Source organism: Chlorocebus sabaeus, chromosome 10, assembly GCF_047675955.1.
Source record: "Chlorocebus sabaeus isolate Y175 chromosome 10, mChlSab1.0.hap1, whole genome shotgun sequence".
In the NCBI taxonomy this organism is placed as follows: domain Eukaryota; kingdom Metazoa; phylum Chordata; class Mammalia; order Primates; family Cercopithecidae; genus Chlorocebus; species Chlorocebus sabaeus.
In genome coordinates, this window is record NC_132913.1 from 54238216 (window position 1) to 54265228 (window position 27013).

Consider the following 27013-nt stretch of genomic DNA (forward strand, 5'->3'; position numbering starts at 1 on the left):
GACCTTTGACTCCCTGAAGAAGGGTGTTCAATGACTGTTTTGTGGAGGTGGGATATTGGGCTCTCCATTTTTCCTCCAAGGCCATCACCCCTGCTGGCTGGAAAATTGGGAAGCCCCTCTTTATTGCTCTCCTTGTAGCCTCCACTGACATAATTGCCAGAAGGAAGCTCTCAATACCAGTGGATGATGGAGAAAGTTCTAATTACCAGCTCTGTCTTCTCACACACAAAGGGAAGAGGAGAAGATCTTGATACTGCTAGGTGGGGTAGAAGTACAGGATCTTCACATGGCTTCCACTGACATCTTCTAGAGGAGCCCCGTTACCATCAAGTGGGAACAAAAATCCTGGCCCCCGACTCAGTCTTCTCTAGTATGAAGGTAGTTGGAGAGAGAGACAGCAAGGGGCAAAAAGCCAGAAGTTTAGACTTACCACTCAGCCTTTGTGGATGGGAGTAAGGGTTTAGTTGTGCTTTTTCATGTTGTTTGCCCTGGAATATGGTACTTATGGCCTAGAAGTGTCCTGTCTTTCTAGGCTGACACTTTTCAGCTTATTTGGCTAGGGAACGCAGGTTTTCCCAGGGCAATTTCATTTTCTTCCCCACTAGGATTTTCTGAGTTACTGGTTCTTCCCACCACCAGTTCTGTATATATGAAGGAAAAAGAAATCCCTGGGAATTCACCGCCATATTGTTCCTTAGGTCCCAACGTTCCTAGGCAGTTTGCCTTCTCTCTACTTTTCAAAGTCCTCTTATGTTTATTTCATGTGTCCAATTTCTAGGGGTTTTAGCTGTATTTAGTAGGAGACATTGAGAGAAAGAAGTATGTCTATTCCAACTTGATCCAGAAACAGATGTTCCAAATCAGTTTCCATTATTAGGATTTCCTTTTCTACAGGAGAAAATGACTTTGCTCCCCAACTTGCCAGTTTTTCTGCCTCTCAGCTTTCCCTTTCCAACTACGTGCAGTTGACTCAAAAATAATTATTTCATTAAATAACCTCGTGAGGTCACTCCTACCAGCCGTGACAGTGTCTCAACCATTCCCATGTTAATGTGGTCTTTTCTGTCATCCACACACGAGACATAGACATTAACAATATATGTTGTTTAAATTCTCAACATATGCTGATCAGTTTTCCAAACAGATATTCAGGACTTCTTTGATGTACTGTTTTATTGAGACTTTCTATAATAAGTGACTAATTCAAACTTACTAGTTGGCAATATCATTAAGGACAAATTTTCCAGTCTGTTCAGTCTATGGCTTTGTGTCTTAAAATACCCCCACTTCTTCTTGCAAGCACTCCTATCTAGGAGTTTCAGGTATAGCATCAATATTTGAGTGATTAAAGTGATGCTTTAGCCGGAGATACAGCTGGGTGTGGATTTAACAGTTATTGGGGTGTTGAATACACACTAGAAGCTTTATATGCATTATCAAATTTATTTCTCAAAAAAAAAACCATGATGTATATTCTACCAGTGAAGATTTTTCAAGGTCACACAGTTAGTAAAACCCAACCTGGGACTGAACTTCTGCTGTAAGCATGGAGCTACCCAGCAGTCCATGAAACATTACTATATCATTACGTCAATTTAGTGGGCAGCACACACTATCTTTAAAAGTGAAGGAGTTCGGAGTAGAAAATATCACCAGGCAGTTCACATAATTAGGGAAATTATTGTTTAATGAACACAAAGTTTATTTCTTTTATATACACTTTTATTAATCTAATTTGTGCACTGAGTCCCCGTGTATAAGATATTTTTCATAATGTGGCTGGTCGTCAAAGAAATATGGAGCTATTGTGTTAGGTGACCTTCTGAGACATTTCTAAGCCTTCATCTGACATATTGTTTACCAGACCCACTGCGCTGATACTTTTCCAGGAAAATGCCTGATCCTTCAAAAACAAAATTTATGTTTTAAAGCCCCAAACGTACAGTGCAGAAGCTTTGGGTTAGAACAGGAAGTAGCTATTTCTGTGGCAAAAATTCATGCTAGCATATAATTCTTGCTGCCCATGATGTGTGTGTGTGTATGTGGGGTGTGTGTGTGTGTGTGTTTTTCTGGTAAGAGTACACTTTGCCATTTTTTTTCTTCCTTATCGTACCAGAAAACGCTCTAAACCAAGGTGAAATTCCAGTCAGTCTCACAATGAGATGAGAATTGAAAACTCAAAGTACAAAAGATAAACTCCATCGGTTAAGAGGGCAGATCCTGGAGTTCCACAGATGTATTTCAAATCCAGGCTTTGTCACTCAGAATCCTGGGCAAATTACTATTTAATTTTCTTACCTGCAAGATAGTAATAATAGTAGCAATTAACTCTTTGTGATAATATTAGGATTAAAATGAGGTATACATGTAAAGTCATTATCAAAGTGTTTTGCCTGAGAACAAAAACTTAATAATTATTAGCTCTTAGTCTACTACTTCTGAAGTAAGACTTTTACAGAAACCAGTAATTCCAAAGGAAATTTTGAACTGTTGCAGGCAGGAAATGAACCACTTTACTTTGTTTTTAGATTTTTTAAATTGCCCTTTTCTTAGAATATACTAAACAATGAAGTAACACTGTCCAAATTTTTTATTTTAAATAATTGTTGGCTGATTTTAGATAAAAGGAAAAATGGAAGAAAATCATGTGTTCTTTGCTTTTGTTTCTTTATATTCAAATAGCCATGGCTATACAAACCACAACTCTCCATAATTTGTGTAATTCTAGTTTAACTTACATAACTTTGTGGGGTGAAGAGCCAGAAATTGTATGGAATTGTATAGGAAAGCTGGATTTCTTCACTAAGACTCAAACCCCAAGAGCTGGTGCTCCTAGAGTATTTTGAGTCTGAAAATAACTTAGACTCTTGAGTGTATCTTTGATAAAAGGATTTTTGATATTGCAGGACAACCTGGACCCATCCATGTTCCCAATGCAGAAGGGCTCCCTCAACCTCCTGAGGCAGAAATGGGAATCTTGTGATTATCAGAGAAGTGAGTGTTATCCCAGGGACAGCCGTTGTACAATTTTCCAACCTCAGGAAAGCAAATTGCTTGAGCCTGAAGAAGTAGTATCAGCACCTGAACCTTTGGATCCCACAAGTCTGCCCTGCTCAGGGGAAGAGACGTTGAACTCGAAGCCTGAAGAGAAGGATTCTGTGGACGAGAGTAACACCACCAGAGAATATGGTCGGCCAGAAGTGCTGAAGGAGGATTCCCTGAGCAGTCGGCGCAGGATTGAGCGCTTTTCCATTGCCCTCGATGAGCTGAGAAGTGTGTTTGAGGCTCCTAAGAGTGGAAACAAACCAGCTGAATATGGAGGAAAGGTAAGGAGCCATTATTGAGAGTCAATATTTACATATGACTTCCTTGCCTAGCCTACCATTTATTACTAAGCATGTAATCTTCCCCCCCACCAGGATTCTAGACAGATGTCCTGAAGCCAATATGTAATGCAGTGTGAAATGTGACATCCTCTCCTATTAATTTTCTCTGTGGTCTGCTTCAGCGTGGACTTGACTTCCTTTTACTTCCATAAAAACAATATTGATATGCCCTCTTATGTTGATGTTTCTGTATGTATGTGCCTAATTTTTTCAACTAGGTTGTAAATTCCTTAGAGGCAGGAACAATTTCTAACCACCCTTTGTACCTCAAACATTTAACAAATGGTGTTACTTTTAGCCAAAACTCTATGAGGATTTATCAGTAATGATGCTGACATGGAATAAATGAAGGCTTTGGAACCACAGTGATCTAGGTTTTAATCCTAAAGCCTGCCATTAACTTCTCTAGCTGAATGACACTTAACCTTAGAAATACAAATGTATTAATCTGTTACTTTACATGGATCTTATGAAGATTATAGGTAACATATTTTAAACACTAAGCGTAGAGTCTGGAATATTTTGTGGTAGGTGATGATCATTCCTCAGTGATTATGGTATATTATAATGTCACATATAAAATATCTCTATTAGCTAAAGAGGGCATTTAGCCAAATTCAGGAAACAGGATTAGCAACATTATTAACTAAGACCACATTTATACTTTTGTGGTAATTAAAAGCAACTACTATTTCAACTAGAATTACTTATATTTATTACACTCATTAGGGCCTGTACATAATAGAGATTATAGCTGAATTTTACAAACAATTAATAAATGATTTCAGGTTTTCCTTTAGAAAGCAAACTCCACACTTCTTTTGTTTGTTTGTTTGTTTGTTTGCTTGATTGTCTTTTGTTTTATTTGGTTTTCACCTAATGACAGTTTTATCAGGAAGGTACACAGTTCTATTCTTATTAATGGATAAATAGCCTTCATAGAAGGCATCACAGAAGTAGAAAATTTTTGAAAATCAATTGTTTTGCTAATTTTTGCTTCCAGTTGTGTTATTGGGAAATATGTAGTAAGCTACCCTTCTCTGAACATCAAGTAACTCTAATTTGTTTAATGATAATAAGGGATATGAAGTTATATTTATGAGGTTATGTTGAGACTAGAGGATCTCTTAAAACATGCAACGATTTGCTGATCCCTGATTTGAAGATTTTCTTTTTCTATTTCACAGGTGCAATCCTTTTTGTTTATACTTTTACATCTTTTAGATGAATGTTTAGGGATTGGGGTACACAACAAAGATAGTTATAGTGTCATTTATTTTTTATCTTTATAAATTAAGAAAAGTAAAGCCACAGAAAATAATTTCCACTCAATCTCTGTTGACTTTACTGTAATAATTTTGAACATTTGCCCAAGATAACTGACAAAAGAAATGACCAAAGGTAGAAAAAGTCATCTATATAAATGATGTAATATAACCTCTCTCATCTGGATGAGATGCAACTGCTTATATACAACAATAATATAATAAAACATTAATAATTGTTTCTGATTTAAATGTGAGATTAGTAATATTCAGCATGATAGGTGGTTTGCCATCTAGTAACTATACAAATAATTATGAAAGGAACCAGATATATTAAAACCACCATTTGCCTTGTAAAAATGAGATAAATTTAGTTTATGTAACATACTGTTTTAAATATTCTAAGGTTCTATGTCATAAGATAGTATTTCCATAAATGTATGAAACAAGGTTGATGCATTTAAAAATTTCTTATCCATAGAAGACACATAATTTTTAGAATCAGTTTACATAAAAAGTTTTAGGAATGTTTGCAAACTTATTCTAGAACAAAGGGGACGAGAAGAAAAAGAACAAAGAGAAGTCAATGAGGAATTAACTTGTTTTCTCCAAGTGAAGTATTTTGTTATATTGTTGGGCATGTAAGAAGAATTCTAGTTCAATCAAATTTAAAATTCTGTATTTCACCCCATAGCATATTAATTATATACAACTTGGTGCTTAGTTTTTATAGATGCTTTTTTCTTTCTCATGTCACCACTTCATATTATGTAGTGCTTCATTATAAAGTCATGATATATTTATTTTCATAAATCATCTAAAAAATTCTGTCTACTTCATAACTCTGACGTTTATGTTTTTGGAGACTATTGAGATATTGGGGATGTGGAAAAAGGTATTCAATATTTATAAATCTTAAAGCAAGGGCAGAAAATAATTTCAAATAAGGAAAATATTTTGCAACTAGCAAATCATCTCAACCATAAGGAGCAATAAACTACATTTTAATGTTGCTATGGAAGGAAACCCTTCAGTAATAGGCACTTGGTTTATAAAATTTATAAAATAATTGCAGTAAATTGAGAGCTTGTAGAATTTTTAAAGGTATGGAATATCATATATGTGTACATCTATTTACAAGTAAGTTGACATACATACGCATACACATACATACCTACATGTATATGTAACTATACATTTTAATGTATGTTTATATATGTGTATGTGTATATATATTTACTTGTAAGTAGATGTAGATTACAATTACACATTATGATGTATGTGTATACATGTGTACAGTTTTTAATCTAAATATTTTTCAGCAAACAGAGGGGAAATGTATATATTCGTTATAATGTGTCTGTTTAAGGTGAGTTTGGTCAAACATTTATTACTAGGAAAAGGGATCTATAAGACTCTTACTATTTTTCTCAAAAGGCCAGGCACAGTGGCTCACACCCATATTCCCAGCACGTTGGAAACCTGAAGCAGGAGAATCACTTATTGCCTGAGGTTCAAGAACAGCCCGAGCAACATAGCAAAACCCTGTCTCTACAAATATTTTAAAACTAACTGGCTCGGGAGTCTGAGTCAGGAGGATCCCTTGATCCCATGAGCAAGAGGTTGCTATGATTGCACCACTGCATTCCATCCTGGGTGACAGAGTAAGACTCCATCAATAAGCAAACAAACATTATTTTCTATAAGTGTGCAAGGTCATTAAAAAGAGATATCAATATCTAAAACACTCACTATTTCAGAGTCTTTGTTAAAACAATTTATTCTAACATAATTACAATAGAAAATCAGTGAGAAGTTCTTAAAATAATTTTTTTATCTTATAATTTTCCAAAATGAACACAACCTATTGTCATTTCTAAAACACCCTGTTAAAACAACTTAAAATGAAGATTGAAACTGAAGATTTTCATGCGTATGAGGCAGACTATAATCCAAAGATGTAAGCATCCTCTCAAATAAATGATGTTGAACATAATTTTAAGAGTTTTTAAGAATTTACAAAAATATGTTGCAAAATCTTTGAGAGAATGTCACATCTATTTGTAACACTAAGAAATACATTACTATTATGTAATTTATCAATAGCATTTGCTGTGTAACAAACCACCCCAAAATTAGTGGGGTTAGACCATTAGTGGTTTTATGATTGTTTAGAAGTCTCTGATGAGCTTGGCTGTGCATCTGATCTTGTCTGATGTCACTCATGCGTCTATGGTCAGCTGCAAAGTCAGCGGGAATCTGGCTGTTCTAGGATGACAACAGAGCCGGGACAACTCAGCTCTGCATCTCTCCTCCTCAGGTAGGTAGCACAGATGTATGCACAGGTTATAGAAGTTTCAAGAGAGAAAGTAGGAACACATGAGGCCTGTGGAGGGCCATATTCAGAATTTGCACATTACTTCTCCATGTTCTATTGATCAAAGTAGCCTCAAAGCGAGCCAGATTAACAGTGTACTGACATAGACTCCACCTCTTGACAGAAGGAAATGCAAACTTGCATTTGCAAAGGGAAATAGATACTAGGAGAAAAATAATTGCAGCCATTTTACAAACACTATCCCACAGACAGGTTTAACTAAATACATGTAAAAATCAGGATCATTTAATGTATCATGAATTAACCATAAACATTAGAAGGATCTGTGTTGACAAGTATTTATGGATGAAACTCATGACTTATTCTTCACTTAGATTCAAGTAAGTGACTACTCTGGTGGTAGTTATTTTGATAGGCAGAATAACAGAGACCTCCCAAAGATATTTACATTCTAATCCCCAGAATATACAAGTATGTTATCCAACTTGTCAAAAGGGACATTACAAATGTGATTAATAATCCTGAAATGCAAAGATTTTCATGAATTATCCCAGATAAAAACTGAGTCTTTATCAGAGGACTACAGGATGTCAGATTGAGAGAGTCAGAGGAGTTAAGATGAAAGAAGCAAAGGCTAGCGCGATGCAGGGCCATGACCCAGAAAATTCAGGCAACCCATAGGAACTGGAAAAGGCAAGGAAATGGATGTTCCCCAAGAGCTTTGGACACCTTGAGTTTAACCTGTGAAATTTATTTCTGAATTTGACTTCTGGAATTCTAAGATAATAAATGTGTGCTTTTTTTTTTTTTTTTTTTTTTTTTTTTTTTTGGAGACCGAATCTTGCTCTGTCGCCCAGGCTGGAGTGCGGTGGTTCGATTTTGGCTCACTGCAAGCTCCGCCTCCTGAGTTCACACCATTCTCCTGCCTCAGCCTCCCGAGTAGCTGGGACTACAAGCACCAAGCACGGCTAATTTTTTGTATTTTTAGTAGAGACGGAGTTTCACTGTGCTAGCCAGGATGATCTCGATCTCCTGACCTCAAGTGATCCACCCACCTCAGCCTCCCAATGTGCTGGGATTACCGGCGTGAGCCACCACGCCCCGCCTAAATGTGTGCTGTTTTAAGCCACAGTGTTAATGGCAATTTGTTGTGGAAGCAATAGGAAACTAATACAGTTACATTATAGGTCTTTTAAACATTGTTAAAAAATGGTTGGGTAATACATGATTGTGGAGTTTTTCTCTGTTCTTCCCTAATGAGCATATTCCCATATTTCAAAGTCAGGTCTTTGATTTTTTTCTATTTGTAGTTAGTAGTATGAATGCATATAATATTACATAATCAAGAAACTTCAGTAAATCATAATGTCTTAGTTTTAGTTCCTCTGTATTGATCTTCAGCACATAGTCACCTAAAGATTGAATTAATCAGGAGAAGTTCATTTGTTTGTTTGTTTTTAAAAAAAGACATAATTAGTCCTGGCACGGTGGCTCATGCCTGTAATCCCAGCACTTTGGGAGACTGAGGCGGGCAGATCATGAGGTAAGGAGATCGAGACCATCCTGGCTAACACGGTGAAACCCCCTGTCTACTAAAAATACAGAAAAGCCGGACGTGGTGGCGGGCGCCTGTGGTCCCAGCTACTCAGGAGACTGAGGCGGAAGAATGGTGTGAACCCGGGAGGCGGAGCTTGCAGTGAGCTGAGATCGCGCCACTGCACTCCAGCCTGGGCGACAGAGTGAGACTCCATCTCGAAAAAAAAGAAAAAAAGAGAAAAAAGAAATATTAGAAAGGAACCTATGAACTCAAAAAGCACTTGGAATACACTTACTTCAATTCATATTTTCTGCTATTGGGTGATATAGATTATGTGAAGAATGTATACAGTTTTTAAATAATATGAACTTGACTCTGGTTGCCCAGGTCAGAATAGATGCAGTGTTGAAGTTAATTTGGAACAGAACAGGAAGGTGAAATTTCATCCTTCTTCTTTGAAGCTCCCAGTTGCTGTCCATAGGGATTAGAGAATGAGGCCACTAAAAAGCCTCTGTAAAGAATCCTTTCAGTCTCCTGTATGTTCTCACCATTAATAAGGGGAGTCACTTTTCAATTAATTAATTAATCTATTAATCTAATTATTCTATTCATGTCTTTTAGACTCCAAATGGTAAAACATCTGTTTGTTACAGTAGATTACTTAATGACTTCTTGTGTTTTCAATGCACTCTTCTGATCTTTCCCCTAACCACACTCACTCATATATTCAGGTTGAGTTTACCTAATTCTCAATAAATACTGTTTCTATCATTTATTTAGGCCCCAGATTTTTGGCAAAGACTATTCAAGCATGAGCTGAACTTTATAGAAAATAGGAACCACCATCACCATATACTGTGCTTCCTTGGAATACATTGATTTAATCTATTGCATAATCGGAGGCATGGAGAAAACCATGAAGAAAAATGCTAAGGGACCATGAACCTACATGTGCATCAATGATTAGATAGAGCATAAATAATTAAAGATGCTATAGTTTTCAGCATATGTGAGTTTCATTCACTCCACTAACCAGAGTCTCTGGTTATTCATTTAATGACCAATCTGTCCTCTACTTTTTAGTTCTGCATAATATCAGGCATTTAAAAGCATGGCTTACATTTTGGCTTCCACTACAAAATCACTTCATTAGATGCTAGAATTTATCTTTGCTGCTTAAACCCTGGCATGTGGGGACTTGGGGATTAATTTATCTCTGATCTCAGAGCAGCAAGCAATACTTCTTCTCAGGCAGTTACCTCTGTCAGTGCATTCTGACTCCGCATTCCCCACCCTCCCCTCTCATCAGTGTTTCTGAGGTAATTGCTGTCAAGCATGATGTATTTCTGTAAAAGCATTTAACAGGACAGAAGTTATTAGAATCTTGAAAATGATTACTGAAAAAAAACTCTCAAAAATATACAGAAAAATTAAAATGCAGATTAATATTAGTATAGAAAAAGATAAAAAATAAGGATTATTCCCATAGGAAGAGTTTCAGAGCTCTTGAAAGAAATAAAATATTTCTCCTTTGCCTGAACAAATGGCAAATAGTTTTTTATAGAGTTGAAATGTCCAGTTTAATAAAAGTGATCATTTTGGTTAGAAAATGTATTCTACAGAATAATAATTTTCTTTTCGGCATAGCATACGAGAACTTAAAATTTGGTGACCAAAGGTCAGTTGGAAACCTTGGCTCTGGAACTTTCTCATTGTATAAACTCAAATGACTTATTTTAACTCATTAATCTTTAGTTTTCATATCTGTAAAATAAGGAGATTAATACACCACCTAATTTTTGTGAAGACAAATGATACAACACCTGAAGGAGAAGAGGCATTTAAGAGGCAGCACCTAATGGAATATAAAAAGTAGCACCAAGGTAGCACTACATGAATATTCCTTCTATTTTCGTTCCTCTGTTATCTCTGCAACCCACTATATGTCCTTGAGAGAAAATATTTAATCTCAGTGGACTTCTGTTTTCTCATCTATAAAAGAAGAGGCTAACACTCTATGGTTTCTAAAAGTGGAAAGAAGCTTTGGGCAAAGAAGATTTTATACATCTGTCAACACCTTCGTCTTGCAGCCTGCAAAGGTCCCGCTGAGAAGAGCCCTCACTGAATAATCAGTACAGCAAATGCTGAGGAAACTTTTTAACATGAGTTACAATCCCATTTTGAGATGATGAGACAAAGAGCTGCAGTTTGTTCAATTATAGTTTTCAAAGCTTTATTAAAACCGTAGACAGAGAGAGGACCTCAAGAATACCGTGAGGATGGGCCATAATGTTTTGTTTCATTTTATGTAGCTTTTTCTTTGTGGTATAATTTGTTTTTAAAAATAATGTTACTGTTCTTTTACCCACTTACATATTTGCTATTTTACTGCTTCCTGTCCAGTGTTTGATTTTAGTTGGAAAAAGAAATAGCTGGCAAAACTCCCAACTAAACATATTTGCATGGCCTTTAAGACTTTCAGAGGGAACTGCCATCTCTTCCCATTTGTTTGTGGTAGTGATATGTGCAGTCACAATATGACACTGTTAAAAAACATGGGGCCAGTAACCATACAAGGATGTTAAGTAATATTGACTTGCCTTCCACTGGGAAAACTGCTGTCAGTTCATGGATTGGCATTCTTTGACATTTTACTCAGTAGACTAGTGAGGGCTTTTGCCCTTGTGTTGTAAGAATATTGATACTTGGTCTACTGCCCCTGTTAGGAGCCCGATTCTTTTACCCAGCCTATCTTTCTCAGATGTTTATTCAACATTTCTAGGTACTGGCTGAATTAATTTAAAAAATACTGTAAGTGACTATTTTTTTCCTTTCCCTGTCCTCCTATGACTGATTTTCACACTCTATCAGGTTCTTTTCAAGAATCTTCTCACAAGCAGAATAATGTAGAAAATGCCTTCCTACATGAGCTTATCTGATGTTTTTTCATGGTTACAGATTTTTGGCAGGAATACCACAGGAGTAATGATGTTTTGCCCTTCACAGTACATCATATCAGGAAATGCAGTAAATCAATGAGTCTGATTACTGGTAATACTGTGTGATCACTTAGGTAAGGTAATTTCTTCCAGGTTTGTCCACAGTAAATGGAAGTTTATTCACCAGGAATGTTGGATGTCCTGTCGTAACTTCTTGCAGGATCTTTGGTTTGCTGGTGGACTTTCCATGATTAGACTTAGAGACTGTCTCTAAAGTGTCATCTCCATGACTCTTGGTGGATCCAAAGGCCCCCAAATTTTCCCTATTTAGTCATCTTTATAAAGGTAATATTTTCTTTATTTCTCCCTTTAGTTTATTCTGCTTGCGAGAAGATTCTTGAAAAGAAAATGATAGAGTATGAAAATCAGTCATAGGATGACAGGGAAGGGAAAAAATAGTCACTTGTGGTATTTGTTAAATTAATCCAGTGAATAGAAGTATTAAATAAACATATTTATCTTATTTATCTTTTAAAACATATTTATCTTTGGAAAGACTGAGAAATTGCCATAGGTTGGAAAAAACTAAAGTGGCATGACAACTAAATGGAATGTGGACTCTTCCACCAAATCCTGGGCCAGAAAAGAGGACATCAATGGAAAAGGTGGTGAAAGTCAAATAAGGTTTAATTATTTCCTACTTTTCAAATTGTACTATGGTTAAATAAGATATTAAGATTAGGGAACATTTATTCCTTTTGCAGGGGAAATGATCCTCTGGGGACAAACTTCCTTAATTCCATGGGCTCCCCCGTCTGGTCTCCCTCACCCAAACAGGTCTCAGGGTTGATGTAGCAAATCTTTTTTTAATGGAGTTGCCCCCTTTTTATTCCTCAGACTAAGTCTTTTCTCTGAACTTAGAAGTATGTAATCTTTTGTCAACACTGAAATTCAAGATACTTAATGTAATGTGCAGGGCAGGTATGGACAGTTTGGAGTGGAGGTGACTGTAAACAACAGGTACAGCCATCCAGCCACCCTCTTCCTGGAGATCAAGCAACCTGCAGGCACCTAACTGTGCCCTTGTTTATGATACATAATATGGTGTATTATGTATTTCATAATACATGATACATTATATTCACTGTATTATGTATGGGAAACAAATGGTTAACACATTTTCCTACTTGGAAAGAGATTTCTTTATGTTTAATGTGTAGTGGTGAGTGAGTGTAATAAGTTCCAAACACCTGAAACAAAGTCAAGCTCCATTAATGTTTCTCATCTGCACCAACTACCAAATATGATGATTTATGGTACTTAATAGTGTACTAACTTGTTTTATGGGAATGTAAGTCATTTATTGGATGCCATGAGACAAATTACTCTAAAGCATGGTAATGCAATGTAATGCATGCAGTGCTCTTTTTCCCTCATTTGTGGAACCCTGTCAGGAACATACATTTAAATTGATGAACATGTTCTGATTTCATTGTTGATTAGATGTCAGATTTCTTTGTTATTAATGATATAACAATATAAAAGTATTTCCATTTCTGATCATAATGATTTTATGACTTAAAGTCTAATCCCTTTTCCATTTTACCTTTATTTTGAATGTTAGGAGCAACTTTTTCCTTTTATCTTGAAATATGTTCATTTGAAGTTCTCATAGAAAATAAATTTCAAGTTATAAAAATAAGAAATAAAAACAGAATCCAGGAACTCCACAGATAAATTTTCTTTCTCTTTAATATACATGCAATGTGTGCATGGAAGCACACACAGACACACATACACACTGCACATAAATCATTTAAAATTTCACATTTAAAGATAAAATCAAGAGGTTGCAGCTCATATGCACCAATGTCTCAAAAAATATTTTTTTATCCAGCACCAGCAATTTTGTTTTCACCAACATATGTTTTAGGTCTGCCCTTTAGTTTATAGCTGTAGCCTTTTTTATAGTGCCCATAAATTTTTGAGTTTATCCTTGAGTGCCTCTCTTCGTGCTAACATTTGTCTGCCCTCAGGTGACTAGAGGAAGAGGCACTGTGCTACCACTAATAGCTAGCAAGTGGTAATGACGGAACGCTGCGTATCTACCAGGTACTGAGCTGAAGGCCTCATGAGCATTGCCCTCATTTAATAGTCACAGTCATCATAGAAGGCAAGATCTATAATTATTCCCATTTTACAGCTACGACATAGAGAAGTTAAATAATTTGCCCAAGAGTACATCATTGGTAAGTAATAGAGCAGGGATTGGAATTCAAGTTTATCTCAGTCCAGAAGCCACAATATTAAAATACTGCTCTCTAGATGATCTCTGAATTTATGATGTCTGTTTCAAACAGAATCTCACAGCTGTGTTTCTTATACGAATGGATCCTGGACAGTGCCAGAAATCAAAGCAATTCTTAAACATTGAGTGTCCCTCAAACTACCATATACGCTTATTCTAAGATATACATGTTTTCATGTGTTAACATCTTTTGAAATTGATATGCTTCTTATAGTTAGTGCCATTTTATAGTTTGTCAGGATTTTCTCCTTTTCTTACAGGTTCATAAAATAATTGTTTTACTTTTGATAAAATATGGCAAGAGAAATAAGTATTTTGAATCATATAAGAAAGAATCATATAAGAAAAATTATTGAACATTCGCTGTGTTCCAGGAATGTACTAAACACTTTACTAACATTTTCTCTTTTAATTGTCATAACTAACCTGTGAGTTAAACTATGTTAACATCACCATATACAAATGAGAAAATATAGGCTGAGCGAACTGTTTTTGTCTTAGGTCCCACGGTCAGTTGGTGGTTGAAAAAGAAATCTAATCCAGCCAGGTGGAGTCCAGAGGCCTTACTCTTGAAGTAGGCTAGTTTTTGTATTTTGCCTGTTTTGCTAACAGAGTTTAGAATAGCTAAATTGGTCTAGTCTAATAAACAAGTAACTTTATGCAGAATAATTTTTACGCTAACAAGAAGTTTATTTTTTCTTTAAAAATCCCTCTTTTTCTCTTTCTTTTCTTTCAAATATCTCTGAATATCTTTCTTTGGGCTCAAGTTGCACCAAATGCATCCCTGCTTTCACCCTAATCCCTGAAAGAAAAAAAAATTAAATGGCATTAAGAAAAAAATTAAATGATTTGATAATCTCCATATCAAATCAACCACTGTTGACACCTTTAACTCACTTGGGTATATACCAAAAGGAGTGATTACTGAATTGTATGGTAAGAGTATGTTTAGTTTGCAAGAAATTGCCAAACTGTTGTCCAAAGTCGTTGTACTCTTATTCATTCCCCCCAGTAACAAATGAGAGTTCCTATGGCTTCATATCTTTGCTATCATTTGGTGTTCTCAGTATTTCAAATTCCATTTCAAATGATTATTTAAGCGTGGATGACTTCTATCTCATCTACGTAGCAACCATTTGTTCCTCTGCTGGGAACATCCCTAGTTTGCATACATCGCTCCATCACAATTATTAAAAATACCCCTTTCATTCTCAAAAGTGTCTCTGGGTGATAAATTATTTCATCACCCTGCTTGAATATCCACCTGAATTATAAAGGAGAAATCACATTTCATTTTTTTCTTTCCCTTCTGGTTTTTAACAGAGTGCTAAGCATAGGGTATATAATCATTCAGTACTTTGGGAATGGATGAATGGAAAACACTTGTTGAAATGAACTGGCTCCTTTCAGTGTCTACTCTTAGGTTAGGTGCATTAGCATTGCATCATTTGTGCTGGGCTTCAAGGTCACGCAATTCTTTAGCCCACTCTGCTGAGAGCTGTACTCCTGCTCATCTGACAGCAGGTCTTTGATAACTTGATGTTGATTGTCCCTTGCATATGGTCAGTGCAGGCTGAGTGATCTTTTCAGAGGCTATGTGCCAGCTTCTCTGACTTGCACACCTGTCTTACCATTCTGTATGCCTTACAGATGACATGGGTGAAAATGTGCAAGAAACAGATATGAAGGAATTAATGCTCCTTTCATTGACCTTTTTTGAAAGTCTGAGACAGGATACTATTTTGGTAACAAGCTATGTCTGTCAGCCTTCCAAAGGACAAACTGTCTTCTTGATTCCAGTTTCCTTAGTGCATTCTTAGACCGTGGCTTGAATATGCAGCTAGCTCCAGAAGCACCTTTCCTCCCGTGTTGCATAGACCCTCCCAGTAGAATCTACCTCATGAATTGCACATCTACACTCAGGCCACAGGCCACTGTCCTCTCAAGAAGCTCCTCTGTAATGTGCTGAGATTTGTTGTTGTTTGATCTGTTTGTCCTACTGTAGAAAATGTTACATAATAATCAATGATAGCCCATTTCTTTTTAAATGATGAAGTGTTTCAGCCATAAATATAAAACATGCATCTTTTTTTGCAGCAGTGCCTCAAAGGTGCAACAATGCGCATATAGTGACTCTCTGGTATTGAGGTCCTTTATGTATGAGCCACTTATGAAGTTAAAAGATTGTTTTTTTGGCTGGCAAAATAGCTTGGGCTAATGTCCAGATTCTTCTTTCACATAATATTTGACCCACATAAAATAAGAGGTAATAAACTCAGCAGATGCAGAATTCAGAATAAATAATATACACCGCTGCACACGCATACATATATACACACAACATTAAAATTAAGCAAGCTAGAAATCTAGTTATTTTCTTTCTTCTTTTCTTTCCTTCCTTTTAGTTTTAAAGAAAGGTAACCAGGGGTGTATAGCATATTGCAGATTTTACTTAGTGTAATGATTTCTAGTACTCAGAGTGAAACTTTCATAGATATACTTATGCTGAATTATCCTATCTTCTTTATTATTCTTCATCATTGGATAAAAAGAAGGTTTGAGTCTCAAGGGTATTCAGCATCTGAGTTCCTTTGCTACTAAAATAAAATAAATGTGTAAGTGGCATATTCCTATCATCTCAAAGAGACTGAGACATAAAGGAAGAATGAACTGCTAAGAAGCACAAATCCTCTTTTCTTGTGATGCTATTAATAATAACTTAGGAATGGTAGCTAGAGTATAGATGCTATATAAGCAAAAATAAAACTGTACTAAATAGCTTTCCATGTTTGCACGGTAAAAGTAACTGTAAAGTTACAATGAGTTTACCATAAAGATCGCCGTAGCAATGTGTTTTGCCTCGAGTTCTCACTGGAATTATCTGGTATATTGCTCAAAAGAGCCTGAATATTTTCCATTAATTATTCTCTACTTAGAAATTCAAAACTATAAATTCTTCCAAAAATTATTCCAATTTCAATATGGACATTACTAGTAAGTCCTAATAGTATGAAATGATACTTTTAACAAGCAAATTTATTTCCAAAATAGATAGTCATTAAAAACAAGAGACTATCCAGTTTCCGTAAAGGTATGACCATTAAAGTGACTGAAGTAGAAAGATAAGAATCTTAGAGAACTACCTTCATATATGATAAAATCAAACTCCCTCCAAAGTGTGGAAACCATGTTACATCTCAGACAGATGGTAGCCAAACTTCGCCTTAAATACTTGCAGTTTCAAGGAGTTCACACTTTGGCAAAGCAGTTTTTTCTACTGTCAGATTGCTCTCTTTCACTGAAGGTTAATCTTCATGTTGAGTAAAATGTGTCTCCTGGGAACATCTACATTTCCAGTAAAGTTTTGGCCTTTAAAGCAACACAGAATATCTTCCATTTGTCACTGTGGATAATGACAGGCTATGTCTAACCTTGAGGACTCAGACACAGCTTAGCAGTGGGAGGTGAGGTTGGAATACTCCTGAGTGATTTAAGAAAAGTCAGGGCCAAGCTTATGTGTGACAAGGGCAGGATATGGCTCAGCAGGTTCAGACTAAGCAAAGACAGATGTGCCCTGAAAAAAAAATGTTGGACATTAATTAAGGAGTCTGAACTGGGTAGGTCGGCGGATATAGTTGAGTATCTTCCTTTGGAGATGTTTCAGATATCTTTGTTTGTGTGTGGGCTTATCAGGAATACATTAGTAGATCCACTTGGGAGTTCTTGCAACTATAACAGAGACAGAAAACATTGGTTTTCTTCCAAGTGTTGAAAGAAATACTTGGGTTAGGAAGTCTGAAGATTTAACAAGTGTGGGTTCCATCAGGCATGCTTTGCTCTCTTTCTTGAGTGCAGTTTTAAGAATTGTTAGCACTCTGTGGTAATGAGATGTATCCCTTTTGAGGTTTTGCCTTTTCTGGTTAAGCTTCAAACCAAGGACAAGGGTTGGCTTTATTTGTATAAACTGATAACAACTGTATCATTTTTTTTCTTTTCTTACTACTAATTTTTTGAACTTTTTTCTTTAATTACAACTTATCACAAATATATGTGTATTTTTTTGAACTGATAATTATACTTGCAGAGTCTCTTCCTCCCATTACAATGATCTCTTCTGTCATTACAAACCCGTTAAAGACTATAACAGAATGAGAAGAGGCTTCTTAAGTTCTTCTGCGTCCTAGAACCATATTTTATAGGATGGCAAAGAACAGAACATACCTTATAACAGAACATACCTTTTCCTCCAAACTGTCTCTCAGCACTTAGCTCTATGACATGTTGAGTCTCATAGCCCTCTTTATCTTTTTTTTTTTTTTTAAATTTATTTATTATTATTAAACTTCAAGTTGTAGGGTACATGTGCACAACGTGCAGGTTTGCTACATATGTATACTTGTGCCATGTTGGTGTGCTGCACCCATCAACTCGTCATTTACATCTGGTATAACTCCCAATGCAATCCCTCCCCCCTCCCCCCTCCCCATGATAGGCCCCGGTGTGTGATGTTCCCCTTCCCGAGTCCAAGTGATCTCATTGTTCAGTTCCCGCCTATGAGTGAGAACATGCGGTGTTTGGTTTTCTGTTCTTGTGATAGTTTGCTGAGAATGATGGTTTCCAGCTGCATCCATGTCCCTACAAAGGACACAAACTCATCCTTTTTTATGGCTGCATAGTATTCCATGGTGTATATGTGCCACATTTTCTTAATCCAATCTGTCACTGATGGACATTTGGGTTGATTCCAAGTCTTTGCTATTGTGAATAGTGCTGCAATAAACATACGTGTGCATGTGTCTTTATAGCAGCATAATTTATAATCCTTTGGGTATATACCCAGTAATGGGATGGCTGGGTCATATGGTACATCTAGTTCTAGATCCTTGAGGAATCGCCATACTGTTTTCCATAATGGTTGAACTAGTTTACACTCCCACCAACAGTGTAAAAGTGTTCCTATTTCTCCACATCCTCTCCAGCACCTGTTGTTTCCTGACTTTTTAATGATCGCCATTCTAACTGGTGTGAGATGGTATCTCATTGTGGTTTTGATTTGCATTTCTCTGATGGCCAGTGATGATGAGCATTTTTTCATGTGTCTGTTGGCTGTATGAATGTCTTCTTTTGAGAAATGTCTGTTCATATCCTTTGCCCACTTTTTGATGGGGTTGTTTGTTTTTTTCTTGTAAATTTGTTTGAGTTCTTTAGCCCTCTTTATCTTAATCGTGATTTATGATGCCAAGTTTAAGAGTAATGGGAGAAGAAGAACACTGTTAAATGTAAATGAACCATTTAAATTCAGAAATTATTAAGGTTTCCATAGAACTACCATTTAAATGTTAATTTCTTTAATGCAAAAGCAAGAAAAGAGTTTGTATTTTGTCTCTTAACCAGAAAATGAATCCTTTTTATTGTTAAGAATTGGTACAGTTTTCAGAGGGTAAGCTTTTTTCTCCTCTTTCTTACCCCCAAATACCTTGTGGTAGCCCTGCCCTACCAACATGTGTTTTTCTCTGTGTTAAAAGTATTTCAGGCTATGCATTCACAAATTATAGGTAGTAGGTATATTTATCAAAAATCTTGTCAACTATGCAGTTAGGCAGTTGTCAGCCTACAATCAGTATTGTTCAGTGAAACACCTTAGGGAAGTCTAATATTAGTCTTTTAGCGCTTAGTATAAAAGGCATATAAAGTTTTCATTGAACCATTTAATTCAGTTTCTACGTTTGCATTTCATATTATCAGATCATAAATTCTTGAAGCCCCTGTAATTACTGGATGACTGATGCATTCAGAGATATTATATTTCTAGTTGCTAGGTATGTTCCAGGAATTGGGATAAAAAATGACACCAGGTTTGTATTGCTTTTTAGTTTATAGCATAATTTTAATTTACCATGTATTGTGATATAATAGTTGCTTCAAACAGCATAATCAGCTCAACTCACTTGCTTCAAATGGCTATCTTTAAATAAATGCATATTCCAATGTTCATACTGAAAATATTTGTGTGTGTATATATTTCTCTCCTCCAATTATTCTTATGGGGAAAGACTATATCACAATTTATCTTAGTGTTCCCACTCCTAATCAGGGAGATAAGCACAGGGGCAAGTGTGCAATGAATGTTTGTTCAATAAATAAATCCATTTTTGGCAGAGTGTGGTGGCTTACCCCTCTAATCCCAACCTAAGCACTTCGGGAGGCCTAGGCAGGAAGATCACTTGAGGCCAGGAGTTCTAGTCCAGCTTGGGCAAAAGAGGAAGACCCCATCTCTACAAAATAAAAATTAAAAAACTTAGCCAGTCATAGTAGGGTATGCTTGTATTCCCATCTACTTGAGAGGCTGAGGCTGGAAGATTGCTTGAGCCCAGGAGTTTGAGGCTATAGTAAGCTACAGTGGTGCTACTGTACTGCAGCCTCAGTGAGTGAGACCCTATCTCAAAAAGAAAAAAAAAATCAGTTTTGTAGCAACCCTGTACCTTTGAGTGAGATCCTATCTCAAAAAGAAAAAATTCAGTTGTGTAGCAACCCCGTACCTTTGAAATCACATATATAGGATTTAAAAGAGTCTTGCTTGAGGTTATTTGGTTTTCTATACTATTCTTTCTTATCCTACTATGTTTGGAGTTATATATTTACTCATTTCATGTTGAAACAACTCCTCTCACGTTTCTTTTAAAAATGTTTTCCTGTCCTACCTACCCTCCTTCATTATTGTACCAACTGTAAACAATCTATCATTATTGAAATATGACCAAAACAATATTCTATACCTCCATTTCCACCTAAAATATAGAGAGCTACTGGTCTTGATTTAAAATAGTGACCCTTACAATTTCTGGCCACCTATCATTTCACTGTTGCCATTAAAAAGAATCCTTGGTAACTCATGTTTATTTTATTGTGTCATTCAAAAGAAACAAGAGGTCATCCTCAATAATCTCTACTTTTATAACAAATATCCAGATCAATCTGCCTTACATAACCAAATCTGCTTAGTGGTTATTCTTTGTCTCCCAGATTGACATTAACACTAGTGTCCTGTCTGACAGATTTGAGTCACATTTTCAGGTGGCATCACTTTCTGTTCATGCTTGGTATGGAATTGTTCCCTGACGTGAGTGTTCTTGAATGATTACTTCCTGACAAAGAAATACAATTTCACTGTTTAAGAACTTACACAGTGAATAGACTAGAGAGCAGAGGAAACATCAGCCCCGAACAATGTTTTTCATCCTTAGAACGCAGCCCCAGAATCTACAAATAAACAAACCAGCAGCTGTCCACTGACCCAGCAGGCACAGTGCATCAGTCATGATACAGTCAGCAATAGCTCAAGACCCTGAGAACTTTGCTTGTTTTAATTAGTCAACTCGTCAACTCTTAGTTATTCCTGGGAATGGGAGACAAAGATGACCATGGCTCATTGAGCTGAGTATATACTTTTAAAACACTCTCAACATCAGTTGGAAATGCTTTCCTATACAGTATTATTTTTCTGGGACTATTTTCAAGTAGGAAAACTAGCTAGTATTTTAGTTTTTGTCTGTGTTCCCATTTACTGGTATAGATTTTCATTGTAGGGCTTACAATTAACAATTAAAGAAATGGACAAATTCAAAACACCAGGGAAAGAGAATGGGAATGGAAGAGTAAGATGAGCACCACCTTAGATATATTAGACCAACTTAAATGATGATAATCATTTCCTATTGCTGCTATAACAAAATAAATCAAACCTAGCAGCTTAAACAATACAAATTGATTATCTTGCACTTCCTAGACGTCTAAAGTCCTACATGAATCTCACTGAATTAAAATCAAAGTGTTGGCAAGTCTGCATTCTTTTCTGGGGACCCTAAGGCTCTAAGACTGTTAAAATTCTCTAAGGGAGATTTGTTTTCTTCATGTTTACCAACCTTTAGAGGCCACCTAAATTCTCTGGCCCACAGCCCCCTTATTCCATCTTCAAAGCCAGCAATAATGTGTTGAGTTCTCACATAGCATTACTCTGACCCCTGCTTCTATTTCCCTCTTCCGTTGTTAATATCTTTTTTTGTTACAGTGGGACAACCAAGATCATCTCAGCTAAACCCTTTATTGTAGAGTCATCTGATTAGCAACCTTAATTCCATCTGCAACTTTGATTTCCCTTTGCCATGTGTGGCCACATATTCATAAGTTCCAAGGAATAGGACATGGGCATCCTTGGTGGGGATGTGTGTTGGGGGATGGAGGCTCGTTCTGCCTACCACAATAATGCAATAAAGAATATGTTTCAAAGCCATGAATATGCTTTTATTTTTTCCCATATGTTATCTTTTCTCTAGTTGACCCATAGCATTCATCTAGCTGGGGGGGAAATTAGAAATATTAAAGAACATTAAAGAAAGGCTAAACAATATGCAGCTTCTAACACTCAAAAAATGGAACTGTTGAAACTATTTAATTTTTTTTTCTCTCTGCCTTCAGTAGATCAATGTCCAAGGCTAGAAGAACCAGCTCAAAGAGTTCTGTCATTTTACAGAGAAGATAATCCTTTTGCCTATGGCAGAAAAGCCATGAGGTTTGTTGCTGTAGGGGAGATTATGTAAAATGAGTGTAGTTAAGGGTAATGTGGCCATTCCCAAGACCAAGGTGAGGTTGGGAAGAAGAGAGGAAAAGACAACATGCAAAGCTGTGGAAGAAGGTGGCATAGAACTGACATGTGGGTTTATGGGGAGCCACAGTCATGTGTTGTAAGCCAGTGAGCACCACTGAGCTCTGAAAAAGCTTAGAGAGGGCCAAGAATTTGGGTTGCACTATGTAAGGAGGTCCCAATATTAGGCTTTTAACACTTAGTATAAAAGGCTTATAAAGTTTTCATTGAACTGTTTAATTCAGCTTCTAAGTTTGCATTAACTTTTTCACTTTACAAATTCTTCATGCCTCCTTAAATTACTGATGACTGATGATGCATTCCAGATTATATTTCCAGTTGCTAGATGCATTCTGGACACTGTGACCAAAGAGGACATCAGATTTATATTGCTTTTTAGTTTATAGCATAATTTTAATGTATTATCTTAATCTCTTAATTTCTTATCTTTTGTGATTTAATCAATATTTCAAGCAGCATAATCAGCCCAAATCACTTGCTGCAACTGGCTATCTTTAAATAAATGCATATTCCAGTGTTCATACTGAAAATATTTGTATGTATGTCTGATTCCCCTCCACTACTCTCATGAGGAAAGACTGAAAACTCACCTTGGTGTTCCCATTGCCTATCAGGGTGATAGGCACAGGAAGACTGTGCTTTGGACTGTCAGCATGTAGCAGAGGACTCCAGGGGGAATAATTCTTGGGATACTTCATTATCTTACTACAGTGCCTTAGAATTGCCACCATTTGGTGTAACAAAGAATGAATAAAGTTGCCTCACTTCTCAAACCCTGGAGATCACCATAAAATCTTTGTAAATACTTTCTATCGCTGATACTCAAAGATTGATCCCCAACCAGTGCCTCAGCCTCACCTATGAATTTTTTATAAATACAAATTTGGGGCTTCCATCAAGACCCACTGAACTGGGAACTCTGGGGAGAGGTGAGCAATCTGTGTTTGAACAAGCCCTCCAGATGATTCTAATGCATGCTAAAATTGAGCACCATTGATCTTTAGTAATCCTAAACTTAGACCAGACATGTTTTCCACTTGAACATATCTCCTTGAGAAATGCGACCTATTTTCCTTAATAATATAGTATCTTGGAGATCCTTCCCTATTTATCTACTGTCCTAAAAGTCTCCACCTTCAGTCACATTGATAAGAATTCTGAAAAGCAAAGATTTCAGGGATTTAAATTTGTCCTTCCAAGATACCTCTGAAGAACTCTAGTGGAAAACCTTAATTAGCCTCTACTTGTTTCTCCTTTTAGGTTGATAGATGTCTGTACCAAAAGTTGTAGTATTGTGAGTGGATCTTTACAGTGGCGTATTATAGTATTTATTGGATTATAGTGATTATAATATTGTTGTAGTATTATTGGGGAGTATTTATGGCTACTTATTTCTTAAAGGGCCAGTACTTTTTTTGTTTTTCCTTATTTATTACATATTTGATAGTATTTTATCAAAACTTACCTTCAAAACTCTGTTTTGTTCTTTAATTTCTTACACTGTTCTTGCTACTTTCTGGAAAAGATATGAATTGGATATACTTAGAGATGTGCTGTTTGTTTCCTCTGCTCTTTTTACTTTTGGCTTCGTAAGATGACTTCATCAGTTATTTAAGAAATCTGCATTCACGCTTTTGACAGGAATAAATGATTCTCAGTCCTGGCACAGGAATGCTTAGAAATACATGCAGATATCTCATTTTCACCTAAGATCAGATTAAATCAGAATGGAGTTTGGGATACAGGGAGTTATTTTAATTTAACAGTTTCTAAATGACAATGTATAGCTAGGATTCAGAATTACTGACCTGGATCATCCGTCAGCTCCAATTTCTTTAGAATATGGTTTCGAAGCTCTTGTCCCATTCTTTAATATGTTGCCAATGAAAATGTTCTATATCTGGGTGAGACATTGGCAGTATGAGTGAGATCTAGATTATGTTTAACATAAGGCACCTCCATTTATTTTTAATGTGATGCATTAAAAATATACCCCATGTTTTCTCATGGGATAAATGTCAGAAGTCACTGTCATCTGGCTGCAACATCCAACATACGATTTACCACCAGACTTGAAGCTGATTAGCTGGCCGAGATTCCCCTCCTCCCTGACTGCTAATAGGCAACCCTTCGGAAACAGTGTGTTGATGACAAAGGAACATTTTTTTCTTGATTGTTGTTGATAGTATCCTATTATATCCAGTAGTGAGAATGGAAGTCAATAGACTCATGGAAGACTCAAAATAGGTGCTCAATAAATTGTTGAATATGCCTCTATTGAAATATGAGATCTAGAAACTTGATCATATGACAGTAATTTTGCGTGCATTGTTCTATGGTTTGGATTGATCAGTTTTGAATTTGAAATATAAAAATAAATTTCCTGATGGACGCTAATATAATTATCTGATTATTTTGGTAATTCATTTTAACTTCTAAATGTCAGTTTCCGTATCTCTAAAATGAGGAGCCCAAATAATTGCAGTTGAAATTGTGCTTTTTCTCTACTGTTATTATTCTCTTTTCTTCCACTCTAGACTTTATAAACAGAGTTGTATTATTTCAGAACATTTTCCCACTGAAAAAAAGAGGTAAATTTGAATGAATTGTGAGTTTTGAGAGTAGTTGGCTGTGTTACTTTGTTTTCTGTTGCCTATGCTCTTATACCTCAATTTCCTTTGTTTTTATGTACAAATATGATTGCTAATTCCAGAATCCCAAGTGGGTTTTGGGCAGTAGGACACAGCCAGCATCAGATACAATGCAATAATTTTTTGTCAGGGAGAAAAAGGCAAATAGCAGGACATGTCATGAGCTCAATTAAGAGATCTGAAATTCAGAAACTAGCTGGAGACTGAAAAAGAAGATTTTGGAACAAAGAGAGAAATAAGATTAGTGTAGGTCAATAAGATTATATTATAATATGAACACTAAACAAAGGCCCCCGTACTTGCAATTATAATGCAGTGAGACCTGGAAACAGACATGAATGTTTAAGATTTTGCTCCAGATGTGCCTCTTATTTCGCAGTGGTTAATTTGCATACAGTGAGGTGTACACATTTCATGTGTGCAGCTCAGTTGAATTTTACATATGTATATGTCAATTGACCCATCCGAGCATCTCTTAGAGAAAATTTCGTGTCAAACCTTCCCTCAAGCTCCTTTCAGTCAATAGCACCTCACCCATAGGTAACAACTAGTCTTCTATCATAATAGATTAGATTTCCAGCACCACTTTTAAACTTTATTTGAGTCATACAGTATATTAAATATATTCTTTTGTGTCTGTTTTTTAACTTAACATATTTTGGGGGAGCTTTTCCGTGTTGCTGTGTATAAAAGTAGTTTGTATGCTTTTATTGCTGAGTAGTTTGGCATTGTATAAGTATATAATAATTTGCTTAACCATTCTTTTGTGGGTGTATATTTGAGTTGTTTTCATTATTTTACTACTTTATTCAATTTTTGAATAAAACTGCTATAAATATTTTTACACATGAACTTTGGTGGACATATGCATTATTTCTCTTGGGTAGAAGTATAATTACTGACACAATTCCTTGCTTATATAATTAACTGATTAATACAAGTAGCTCTCCAAAGTGATTGAACTAATGTACATTTTCATCATCAGTGGGTGAAAGTCTAGTTAAAATATCTCTGATATTATTTATATTTGTATTTTTAATTTTAGCCATGCTAGTGGATGTGTAATATTCTTATTTTGGTTTTAATTTCATTTCCTTAGTAACTAATGATGTTGACCACTTTGTCAATGTTTACTACACATATGGATATCTTCTTTTATGTATCACTTTTTCAAATTTTTGTCCATCATTTTAAATTGGTTTTTGTAGTTTTCTGCATTTGAAGGGTATATAGATGCTAGATATGAGTCACTTCCCAGATTATCATCTTCCTATTTGTGACTCACATGTATGCACACTCTCTCTCTCTCTTTTTTTTTTTAAATTGAGACAGTGTCTTGCTCTGTCTCCCAAACTGGAGTGCAGTGGCTCAATCACAGCTACTGCAGCCTCAACCTCCAGGGCTCAAGCAGTCATCCCTCTTAAGTCCCCCAAGTAGCTGGGGCTACAGATGCAAGCCACCACACCCAGTTATTTATTTATTTTGTAAAGATAAGATCTTACTATATTGCTCAGGCTGGTCATGAAATCCTGGGCTCAAGCAATCCTCCCACCTCGGCTGAACAAAAGTGCTTGGATTCAGGTATAAGCCATTGCATCCAGCCCATATGACTCTTAATATATTTTTTGCTCATCAGAAGTGTTTTGTTTTAATAATTCCAATTTATAAATGTTACTATAATGTTCTGTGTAAGAAATATTTGCTTAGTCCAGTGTTATAATAGTATTTATTGGTTTTCATTTAGAATCTTTACTATTTTTCACATTTAGTTCTGGTAGTTCAATTTAAACTTTTGTGTGTGTCTGGTGTGAAGTAGGGATCCAGACTTTGTTTCCATATGTATAGTATCTATTTGCTTCACATCTACTGCTTGAAAAGACCAACCACAGCCCGTGACATACACTGCATTGCCATGACATGTTTGACA

At 36.0% G+C, this 27013-nt stretch overlaps 1 protein-coding gene across 2 annotated transcripts in view; it reads left to right on the forward strand.

Annotated features, from left to right (window-relative positions):
* The window catches only part of XIRP2 (xin actin binding repeat containing 2), a 352870-nt gene that overhangs the window by 15219 nt on the left and 310638 nt on the right, over positions 1-27013 (forward strand). Inside the window, exon 2 of one of the 2 annotated variants that reach the window (XM_038001978.2) lies at positions 2907-3326. In XM_038001978.2, the coding sequence (XP_037857906.2) occupies positions 2925-3326 (402 nt within the window). In that variant the 5' untranslated portion in view covers positions 2907-2924. Of the gene's footprint in view, positions 1-2906; positions 3327-27013 lie in introns of those variants that run through there. The other variant, XM_073019779.1, reaches the window with a different exon arrangement.